Raw genomic sequence first — 12,250 nt, 5'->3', positions numbered from 1 at the left:
GCCTTCATACAAAAGTAACATGCATAACTAATCGAATACAAAAAATAAATAAACCAAATGACAGCTATGGCACATACACAAAGCAGACATGCAAACAAAACATGCCCATGGCATCCACAACTGAAATATAAAACCACACCATCATTTCACACTGGAAATAATATATTAGTACTTTTCATCCTTTGAGATTCCGAAATGCTCCCCATAACATCCTCCGATATGTTGCCTCTAGTTTCACAGGCTGACATGTTGGTGTTACAGAAGTGTGTGATTCCACCCAGCTGCTTTGATCCATGACGCCATCAAGATGGTGGGCACACCTACTTCCAGCATACACAATATGGCAACCATAATGTCACTACATATATACGTGAACAAAATTAAAAACAGCACGAGACTATTTCACTCCAGCAATAAAATGAAACTAATGGGACAACCACTGGCAGTAAGGGGTTTAAGGCAGGGACAAGCTAAATATACAACAATAAGAAGAACAAAACCACCCCAAAACAAGTATTATACAATTAAACACGAAAAATTCCCAACATTCAACCTAATGCTACAAACATAAAAACTACAGGAATCATACATTTCACTTGACTAACATAGCTCAGAAATAGCTCTCAGTGCCAAAAAACCAATATACACAACTCCAAAACATTGATTAGCAAATTTCTTTTGACCTATATAGCTCAAACAAAGCCACGGATGCCTAGAACCCAAACACAACTCAAAAATTCCAATGTCACAATTTTCACATAACCCACATAACTCTAATGAAGCTAACAATACCAAAACCCCACACACAAATTGAACCCCCCCCCCCCCCAAAAAAAAAAATCCACTTGACCAATTAAAATGCAAACAAAAAACTTTGACACTGAAACAAACAAACTATAAATAACGCACTAACATCCAAACAAAACAAAAATTACTTGTCAAATAAGCCACCAGTGACTACACCTACATTGTCCCTCGCTACACACATCCTACACTTCGCACAACCAGTATACACTTCCCTACAGAAAGAAAACCAATGCAACCCATCTCAAACACTCATTCCTGTCTTATGTGCACAAAAATGTAAACAATAACAAAAGTAATATGTAAGTAAAGCAATCTCTCTGTTGGCCAACTTAGATTTCTCGAAACAGGTCCCTCGTAGTATAGCTTGCCAAACATTGTCACAGTGACAACGCCACATGTACAGGACACTGGTGTGAGAAGCCGGAGCCATAGTCAACTTCATAATCTCATTACCCACATGACACCTCATTAAGTCTGCAATCAAGCCAAACCCTTGCAAAAACCTTACGGTCATCGTCATACCATTGACCAGTGTGGAGTGGACACTAAATTTTTCCATCTTCCCCATGGCTAACAATAAACAAAACTCCTTTACATTTTGGATAGGAAAAAATCCACACTAATCATATACAATGCAAAAATGAATGCATAAACCCACCAAACAATAAATTAACTCACTGGTGATACAGCACACTCTTCCAAAACATCACGCAGCACGAGCATACTCACGTCGCGGGTCAAAGCAGATAAGTGGCATCGAGCACTTCCCTTGACCTGACATGTTGCCAATATTTGATAAATACGACTGTACTTGTGTCCCTTGTAAAGTTTAGGGCAGCTACCTACTAATAAGTAGGCCTTTAAACTATTAAAAATCTCGGCAATAGTTATAAAATGGTCCTTCCTTAGATTTTTATCACATTAAGTATGATATATGTACCTAATATGCACCAGGATACCCACTGGAGGCTTGTCCATTGTGTAATATACGTTCTCTGAATGTTTTTCAACTGCCTGGGACTTGTGTGCTGAAGATCAATACAAAAAATTTTACAATGAGATGAAAACCCAACAGATTTCACAGCAGTTAATGTGGACAAAACACGCAAGTTCATTTCAAATACCAGGAACAACAGTATGTCTAACAAGGGACATTTCAAATCTGAGTACAGAAACTTTTAGCAAAACTCAATATGAAAACTGATATGTCTGAGCAGCAAGCTTTGAGTGCAGAGCATGTGTATGTTTTTGCTCCAGGTTATGAAAACATTTGATTAGTCGACAGTGCTGTGTCAAAACATATGATGTCACACAAAGAGTGATTCAACACATTTAAGCCAATTTCATCGGATGACTCGTTTCATCAAATTTGAGACAACTTGATCATCAAAGCAGAAGGCATTGGATCAACTGAAGTATTGTCATTAGTTGAACACAAACTGCAACCTCACACTTTGGAAAACATTTTATAGATTCCTAAGCTAAAGAAAAATTTATTTTCAGTGGGATCAGTCACAAAAAGAGGAATGAAAGTTATTTTTGATGACAACAGACTACCAGTTCGCAGTTCAGGTCTAATTGCAGCATGAATTAAGATGGACAATCAGTGTTATCACATGTTGTTTAAATGTCCAGGTGTACTACAGGCAAATCCTGCTTCCCTGAATTCCACCATGATCTGGAATGACAGACTTGGGCACATTCATTTCAGTGGTCTCAAGAATATGGCTGGTCTGAACTTAATACCTGGTTTTAATATGAAAAAAATTGAAAATCTTCATTGTGAACCATGTCAGTATGGCAAGATGAAAAAAAATCTTTTAATTCAAACTTGAAATTAAGATCAAGTTCCTGGTGAATTTATTCGTGTAGATTTGAGTGGATGGATGAGAAAACAATTTCTTGAACACAGTTTTCAAGGATGATTGCACTTCATACAGGTTCATGTATTTCCTTAAAAGTGAGCACGATACTTTCCCTGTATTTTTGGAATTTCAGAGACTGATTGAAAGACAAACTGGAAACAAAATCAAAGTTCCAAGAAGTGACAATGGAACCGAATTCATAAATAAGCAATTTGAAGATTATTTCAAGCAAAATGGTATAATATATGAGAAAACAAGGCCCTTTACACCACAGCAGAATGGCCAAATTGAACAAGAAAACAGGTCAATTTCTGAGTGCACACACTATGTTATTAAGTGCTGACTTGTCTCACGAACTGTGGGCAGACGCAGTAAACTGTGCTGCATATATCTTAAATTGCCGACCATGTAAAGCAAACGACAATGTTACGACTCCTTCTTTAGGACACATCTGGAAGTTTAGATCAGCAGCATACATACACATTCCTGATAAATTGAGATCAAAATGGGATAGTAAATCAAAGAAATTGATCATGGTTGGCTATAATGGATATAGTATCAATTATCGCCTCTACAATTCTAATTAAAAAGAAAAATTACAATCTCCTGCAATGTCTCTTTCAATGAAGAACAAACCTATAGCTTAAACATAGAACAGAGATATACTGAATTTTACCTGGGAGACCATGCTGCAGAAGATGTGCAGGAGGAATCTGAAGAGGATGATAATGGTGAAAAAATGAAAGAAAATCAAAAAGATATTCGGGAAGAATCTGAAAAGGATGATACTGGTGAACAAATTAAAGAAAATCAAAGGATGAATCTGAGAGACCGCTCTAATCTGCGAGCACCTGCTCATTTTCGGGACCAAGATACAGCTTGTTCTGCACTTATCTTTGAACCTCAAACTTTCGAAGAAGCAATGGCATCGAAAGAGTCATCAAAGAGGAAACAAGCAATGGAAGAGTAAATTACATCCTTGAAGAAGATCAGAACTTGGGATCTAGTCCCATTACCACACAACTGCAAGGCAGTTGGATGTAAGTGGGTCTATCGTATGAAGCAGAATTTTGAGGGAAAAACTGACCGCTTTAAAGCTAGATTATGGCAAAAGGTTATTCACAATGAAAAGGCATTGATTATGAAGATACGTTCTCTCCTGTGGTCCGATATGATTCAATCAGGGTTTTATTAGCCATAGCAGCTTCACTAAGATATGGAAATTAGGCAGTTTGATGTTAAGACTGCATTCAGCAACCAAAAGGTTTTGTAGTAGAAGGCTCAAATAATGTTCACAAGCTGAAGAAGAGTATATATGGACTCAAACAATCACTACATTGTAGGAATCAAAAATTTGTAGTTTCTGACAATGGCTGGATTTGTGCAACTGAATGTAGAAAAATGTGTTTTCCATGCTTTAACAGATGACACTGATGTTTACCTGGCACTATATATGGATGATAGCTTGCTTATTTGTAAGTCTCCAAAAATACTGGAAAATGTTTTGACAGCACAGGGATCAATGTTTGAAATTACTGTGGGCAATAGAAAATACTTCTGTGGATTTGAAATTGAACAAAACCCTTCTACAAAAGAAATCTATAGAGGTCAGCAAAGATACATCAATTGTTTACTTCAGTAGATCAACATGGATGATTCAAAACCAAACTCCACTTCTTTTGATGTTGGAACCATGTTGCACAGTGGGCAGTCTCCTGCAGACCAACATGAGGTAAAGGAGATGGGAAGCAAACCTTATTAGCAGGCAGTCGGCAGCTTAATGTTTGGAGCAACTGTCTCATGGCCAGACATCATGTTTGCTGTGAGCATGGTGAGTGGATTTTTACATAATCCAGGTCTTGATCATTGGCATGCTGTTAAAAGGATTATGAAGTATCTATAGGGGACCAGGTACCTGACCGTAAGGTACAAAGTTGGCTCTACTGGACTGGTGGTCTACTCAGATGTCAACTTTGCTGATGACTGTGACACTCGTCTGCAACAACAGGCTATGTGAGCTTGTTAGCAGGTGCGCCTGTGACATGGTGTTCATGTTGGCAGAAATGTGTCAGAAAATCAACAACAGATGCCGAATACATAGCAGCTTCAGTTTCTGCTCCTAAAGTTGTTTGATTGTGTGGTTTTCTCAGTGAACTTAGTTTTCAGTTAGACAAACCAACGACACTCCATGTTGACAATCAAAGTGCTGTTCACCTGACTAAAGATACAGAACATCACAAACACACCAAGCACATTGACATTAAAGTCATTATATACGTGAACATATTGAAAATAATGAGATTGTAGTCTATTATGTTTATTCTGATAAACAATTGGCAGACTTATTCACAAAACCTTTAACTATGGACAAATTGATACAAAACAGGAAAGCTCCGTCAATGAGGTCAAAACAAACTCAATAAAACAAGAGTGGGAGTTGGGAGTGTTGGCAGTGTTAACTTTTGGTTGCAATAAAGAAAGGAGCAATAAGTTACTCTTACTCCAATATACCGTATTTCGCTTTGAGACATAATTAAAGACCCATCTCAAAAATGAGTTTCCTCCAGGCCTGAAAAATAGTTGTCAACTCCGGCTGTCAATTCTTTGTTTGAAGTGAATCTTCATCCACAAAGAAAAATTTTCAGTTTTGGCATGAGATGGAAGTCTGACGGAGCCATATCAGGTGAATAAGGTAGGTGTGGCCAAACCTTAGTTCATGTAATTTTGCCATGGCGACAACACGTTTTTGATCCAGCATCAAGAGTCGTGGCACCCACCTTGCAGATAATTTTTTCATTTCTACTTCTTCAGTTAAAATATGATACACCCTTTCAGATGACATCTGGCAAGCGTGAGCAATTTCACACACTTTGAATCGGCGATCCTCGTGACCATTTTGTGCACTTTTGCAATGATTTCTGGAGTAATGACACATCTCACCCGACCACTCTGCAGATCATCATCTAAGCTCTCCTGACCAAATTCATTTGTCCACTCGGCAACATCTGAATACGAAGGAGCAGAGGCCCCCAGTGTACTCTGGAAATTGGCATGAATGTCCTTTGCTTTCATACCTATCTTTCAAAGTACCTAATCACTGCTTGAATCTTGATTTTTTCCACCTTCGCAAATCACTATGCGGGAACAACAACACAGCCACGTCACCGTCACTGCTCTGTTCCAAGAACTCTGACGTGGCGCGTGTCTACAGGCAACAGTCCAATGGATATCACTTGAACAACTGGTTGCGCTAGCACTGACCTCACGTGGTGATTCCGAGAACTTTTCAAACGACCCTCATACATTAAGTATGAGATATGTCCCTAATATACACCATGATACCCATTGGAGACTATTCTATTGTGTAATATATGTTTTCTGAATTTATCTTCGTTTTAGTTTTTACCATCAAAAGTGTGTTAAATATGGCAAAGCATATTAAATATGGCACAGGCAGACATGTGATTACACTACAGGAAAATATGTACCAACAATCTTTGTTTCACATTCACTTTCAGTGGCTTCATCAAATCAGAACCAAACCATCACCTTCCAACCTAACTTTGATCTCTTGTTACACAACAGATCGGACTGCTACCACAACCTAGATTTTAGGGAGGTGGGGTGGGGGAGCACTATAAAATTTGATCTCCACATAACTTTTATATGCAGAAATATAGCCACAGCTGTCTCAGTTTACTCTGCTTAATGAACGAAATAAGATACTGTACATGAAATGAAATTTTGTATATGAGCTGCTGAAAGAAGAATGTGCTCCTCTTGGAACACTTATATAATATGCAGTAAACTGATATAAATTTAAATGTATAATACATTAATGTACAGTTCAATTCACAATTAAGTTTCTTCATAATCCTTAATTAGCAGAGTTAGTAATACAGTATCAGGATGAAATTGCAAATACGCAGGAATGTTTTAATTGATAGTCACTGGGTCGACAGAAGCGTCCGATCCAACACGTCGGCTTTGACCCGTCACGTAAGGGTGTTGTCGTGTGTGATGTCATGACGGCGCGGAGTTTGGTTTGAGTGTGGCTGTCTCCAGTTCTGTTTTATCTTATTTTATTTACTTTTCTGATCTGTTCATTCTATCTCGTGAGATCTTTTTTTTTTAATTTAAAAACACTTATTACTTATTTTAATTATCTGTTTCAGTTTATTATATTTATCTTTCTGATCTGTTCGTTCTATCCCGTGAGATTTTTTTTTTTTTTTTTTTTTTTAAAAAAAGACAAAAAACACTAATCAGCTACTGAAGCATCTTTATCTTCTATGGGATGCAGGGGTTACGACCCCTGGGGAGGTGGGTGGGTATTCATGCATGGTTGTCTTCACTTACACATTGTAGCTACGCAAGGCATCTAAATTTGTTTATATTTAGTTTGCCCCCCACCCAAAACACCCCATTTCCCGCACTTGTCCCGTTAGTGTCATTAGGCTTCTTGTGGAAAGTGTGTGTGTTTGTTTTTGTTTCCGCCATATTTGTGACGTCATGGATCAAAGCAGACGGGTGGGATCAGACGCTTCCGTATTTCCATGAATACTGATGAACGCAGCAGTTATCCCAATGCTGCAATCAGTACCATTAAGTAACAGAAACGCACAAAGATTTCAAATAAAGTCAACCATCAAACTCACATCATCAGCATGATTAACAGATGCTCCTTCTGTCAGCAGGATTCGCACAACATCATGATGTCCACCAGCTGCTGCCAACAGCAGTGCTGTCTCACCCTCAGGCCCTTGCTTGTTGACACTTGCTCCATGCTGCAGTAGTAACTGCACAGTTGGCACTTGGCCATAAGAACTTGCCCACATCAGGGCTGTTAGACCATTTGTATCTGCAGCATCCACATCTGCTTCTGTCAATAATATTGTGCGTTAGCATAATACAGACAGTGCATTGAGCTTACTATGTTACCAGTCACAGATAATTATTTCATAACATGAATTTATCACAAAGCAAGTATCCTTTTCTAAATGTGACTATGAAAAGGTTATATTCAAAGTAAATTACTAGTACTTGTTCACAAACAGCATCACACTTTGGCAAAATCACAGTTGAGTACCACTTAGCGTCTTCCAATGGATAGGTAAGCAATTTTCAAGGCATGCAATAGACAAAGAACACATATTTTGAAAATTCTGCTTCCAAAAGGTCTGGCAATGAGAAATGCCTGTTACTACTTTCTACGTTCTACTCTTTGAAACTTTTTCATTCACGACCGTTTACTAATTTTCAACACAACTACCATTAATATTTTTGTCATGATATGCATTTCTATAAAAACTATGAGTGCAGTTATACCTTGTCGTATATCGGCTTCATTTATTTCTCCAAGTCCTGCTCTGTGATGAAAACCGAGATCAACTTGTTCAGTCACTGGCGTTTCAGTCGGGATGTTCCCTCGTTGCAAGTTTGTCAGCACTGTAGTGGGCTAATTAGACCAATATCCATATCTTATACTGAACAATAATGGAACATATTTCATTATAATAAAAACATACCTTGTACGGCTGGAAAGCACTTTTACGAGTACCATCTTGCCAAGATCTTGGAGACCATCTCATTTTTGTTGAACCATGGTTAACTGAGCTATCTCCGCTGTCTACTGATTTCGTTATTACTTCACAGCCTACATTCTGTTTTCTGTGGCTGAGATTTTCTGAAAATTCTTGGCTCACATCCATATCCCTAATACTCCTGTTACTTCTGTACTTATGTCATTCAGTGATAATAATGTCTCCCAATAAGCACTGACATGCTGTACAAAGTAGCAATACGACCTAATTCTGCTGATGTGTCACAAGCTCTTCATGAATTATCTTATCTTCGCAAATCCTATTCTTGAGAGTTGCTCGCATTTTGTACCACACTATTTTCTTTGTATTCACAAGCATCACAGTATTATTCGAGCACTAAGCGTGGTTACATCACAAACAGCAGCGTACAATAATAACAGACTGCTGTTGCGATACAGAATCCAAACTCTAGGGACGCTGTCACACGTCAACATCCCATGTTTACATTATACCAATGACACTTGCAAAGATTGTATGCTAAGTTACAGCGAATAATTGAATACTTTCGCAGTGTACTGCGGAAAAAAGGAAACTCTTTGGGAGTTGTCTTCTTAATTTGATTGTAACGTGATTAATTCATCAAAATATTTATTATAAAGCAGTGACTTCCTTTGGAAAGTGGCGGTTGCTTGTTGGCTAACTCATTCATTCATTTGTAAATGCGGTACCTGGTATTCCACTTTTATTTTTCATTGGTATTTCATCACCCTCGTCTAATATGGGCTGGGATGGACTGACAGAGAGGCAACATACCGCTCTCCTGTAAAAAAGCTAAAAATTCTACATTAAGACATGATTAAAGGATGCAAAACTACAATCGTTTCTAAAATAAGACCGTGGATGTTTGGTCCCATTTACACGAAATTACACTGTTGATTTTCTTTGCTTTTTATTAGACAGATTAAAATGTGAAAATAAAAATAATTATTTAAAAACAGTGAAAAGTAATACTGCTCTTTCACTAAAAAGATGAAGGACCTTCGTTGGAGAAAAATGGTTGTGACGAGTTGGGTATAAACATAAGGGTCGTTGAATAGTATCTATACAAATGATGGTAGGTGTTTGAATGGATGGTGAAAGGATGGAAAGCGAAGTGGTATGTGGGAAAGTCCTAGTGTAAATATGAGAAGCGATGTGGAAAGATAGAGAGAAACTGGGAAAGGGATAGGGTGATACGGAGTTGGATAGGCGAGAAGATATTATAGTTGATAGAATGGATAAATATAGCGATGGATTTCATCGTGTGAGAGGGGCAGTCGGTTGAAATTGCATGGGGATAGGGTGTGGAGTGTGCATAGGTGTAGGGTCAGTGGGATGGATTATTAATGTGTGGCTGCATTCCAGGATTTATGATAAAAGGGAAACCAATGGAGTTGTCACAAACGAGTTTGCAGGTATGTGAAGATGTGCAGTGTTTGAGAGGAAAGTAGGAACTAAATGAGATTGCAGAAGATACATAAGGGAGAAGGTAAACAGATGGGGAAAGTAAGATGGAGTGCATGCCATTCAAGGAGTTTGAGGTTAGAGCCTAATATCCAGGCAACACAGATGCAGGAGAGAATAGGGGGGATCTACAGTTTGTAGGTGTGAAGTACAGTGGAGGGCCACAATTCCCATGTGCAGCCAGTTAGTAGTTTTAGTATATTGTGGGTTTTCTGTTGTATGGTTAGTAGGTGAGACACACATGTTAGTTACTGGTCGAGGATTGGTCCAAGACGTTTTAGTGTATTAGTTAACAGGACAGGACAGCTGTAAATGATTAGATAAAAGTCATGGATATGTAAGCTATGATTGATTTGTCCAATAATTATTGCCGGTCTTTTGGGGAGATTGATCTTCAGGAGCCACTGTTTACACTAGCAGGAAAACTAGTTAAAATGGAGTTGAAGGGATTGCAAACTTTCTAGAGTGTTGGGTACACAGCTAGGAAAGCAGTATCATCAGCATCTTGGAGGAGGCGCACTTTAAGGGGTGGTTTCAGCGTATGAGCTGTGTAGAGGATACAAAGAAGAGGAGAGAGAACAGAGGAGTTCACAGGAGATTGGAAGACAGTGGTTACCTGCCCTATACATAAGAAAGGTGACAAAATGGTCTGCTATAAAATCTTGTCCAACTATATGCTACATAAAATACAGCCATTTGAAGATGAAGTGAATTGTGAATATAATGGAGGTTTCAAATAGGGGCGTTCGACTGTGGACAACATCTATGTATTCCAACGACTCACCAAGAAGATGTGGAAATATGGTGAAAGAAGGAAGAAAGATTAGAATTTAATGTCCCATGGATGATGAATTCATTAGAGATAGAAACCAAGAATGTATTAGGAGAGGATCATGAAGGAAATTAGTCGTGTCCTTATCAAAGGAACCATCCTGCCATTTGCCTTTAGCGATTTAGAAAATCATGGTCAAACCTAAATCTAGATGGCTGGGTGGGGATTTGTACCATGATCCTCATGTAAAGCGCTGTACCAACTCATTTGATGGGAATACAGTGAAGAGCTTCATGTGTTCTTGATAAATTTTAGGAAGGTATACAACTGCATTCACTGGGAGAACCTAATGACTTGCCTAACTGAGTTTGAAATACCCAAGAAACCCACCAGCCTGCTTCGAGTTCGTTTTGCTGATTCAAAACGCAAAATGAAGCTCCAGAAGCAAGTCACAGATAGTTTTAACACAAACATAGAGCTGAGAAAAAGAAAAGGTGTGTCACCAATGTCATTCAGGATGAGTGAAGCTTTCCAGAAGAATTTCTAAAGGAAGCTTTCCAGAAAAATTTCCAAGGGAAGCTTTCCAGAAGAATTTCATAGGAATATAGGTTGGAGATGAGGAAATCACACATCTTGCATTTACAGACAACATGGCCGTGTGGCAGGGCGACAGGGTAGATATGGCAGCGAGAAAGATCAGTCTCCTTCTGAAATAATCGAAGACCAAGTGTCTAGCTGTCTGGTGATGAGCAGGATTCATCCTGTTCAAGGAACTACAGCACCTACTGGTAGTCAGAACCCAATCCTTCAAAGGGGCTCTTAATTTCAAACACCAGGGTGGGGGAGGGGGGCGGCAAACTTTACAGAGGGCACATTGTGGAAGGCAGAAATCAAGGCAAGGTTGAAACTCTAGCTGCATGAGACACTGATCCAACCTGTAGGCTATATAGTGCTTGGAATATCTAAAAAAAGACTTACATATTCTTCTCATTTTCGAGTGGAAAGTCTTAAGGAAGACCTATGGGCTGGTACAAGATGGGATCGTTGGGGAATGGAGGATCCTGTATAATTCTGAGTTGGATTTGGTCTAAAACACACCAGATAGTGTAGGTCTCATGAAAAACAAATGGCACGCATGGACAGAGCATGCTGCTCTGAAGGATAAACACTGATGGCCTTTGAAATCCATGGATTTTATTCCCTAAGGAAGAAGACCACTAGCAAGGTTCAAAGAAAAGATGGAGAAATGGAGTCCATGAGGACTTGCTGTAGATTGGTGTAGCGGGTGATTGGCGTCAGAAAACAGGAAATAAAAGCCAGGGGAAGAAGAAACTTGTAACTGCAGGCAGTCCTCTGGGCTTGCTAGCATAAAGGAAAATAAAGTATAGTAAAGAGAAAACAGAGCCCTGGAACACACCCACAATATGGTAGAAGACTGGTACTCTTAATAGAGACAAAGGATGGACGATCATATAGAAAGGAGCCAGTCAGGTGGACATGGTTTTCGGAAATGCAATATATCTTCAGTTTGAAGAGGAGGTTGGAATGCTATGGACTACTATAGGCTTTTTCGAAATTGAGGGAGATGAAAATTGCGGTTTTTCTGTTGTTAAGTGATGGGATAGGAGATGCATGACGTACAGGTGTTGCTGATCAGAGGAGAAAATGGGACAGAAGCAATAGTTGTTTTCACAGGAAGAATAAAGTGCGTTTAGGTGTTTATGGGTGCACTGGGAGAGGATGGATTCAAAGACCTAGCA

The 12,250-nt window shown here is 38.9% G+C and overlaps 1 protein-coding gene across 2 annotated transcripts in view; it reads right to left on the bottom strand.

Annotated features, from left to right (window-relative positions):
- Positions 1-8,746, bottom strand: part of LOC124798285 (ankyrin repeat family A protein 2-like) — a 49,697-nt gene extending 40,951 nt beyond the window's left edge. For both annotated transcript variants that reach the window (XM_047261611.1, XM_047261612.1), the window contains exons 1-3: positions 8,201-8,746; positions 8,001-8,130; positions 7,331-7,554 (exon numbers count right to left, since the gene is read on the bottom strand). In XM_047261611.1, coding sequence (XP_047117567.1) covers positions 7,331-7,554; positions 8,001-8,130; positions 8,201-8,383 — 537 coding nt within the window. In that variant the 5' untranslated portion in view covers positions 8,384-8,746. The remainder of the gene's footprint in view (positions 1-7,330; positions 7,555-8,000; positions 8,131-8,200) is intronic.
- Between the last annotated feature and the right edge of the window lie 3,504 nt (positions 8,747-12,250).

This window comes from Schistocerca piceifrons, chromosome 5, assembly GCF_021461385.2.
Source record: "Schistocerca piceifrons isolate TAMUIC-IGC-003096 chromosome 5, iqSchPice1.1, whole genome shotgun sequence".
NCBI classification, from domain to species: domain Eukaryota; kingdom Metazoa; phylum Arthropoda; class Insecta; order Orthoptera; family Acrididae; genus Schistocerca; species Schistocerca piceifrons.
The sequence above is the reverse complement of the archived record's forward strand: the minus strand, read 5'-3'. Positions and strand labels throughout refer to the sequence as shown.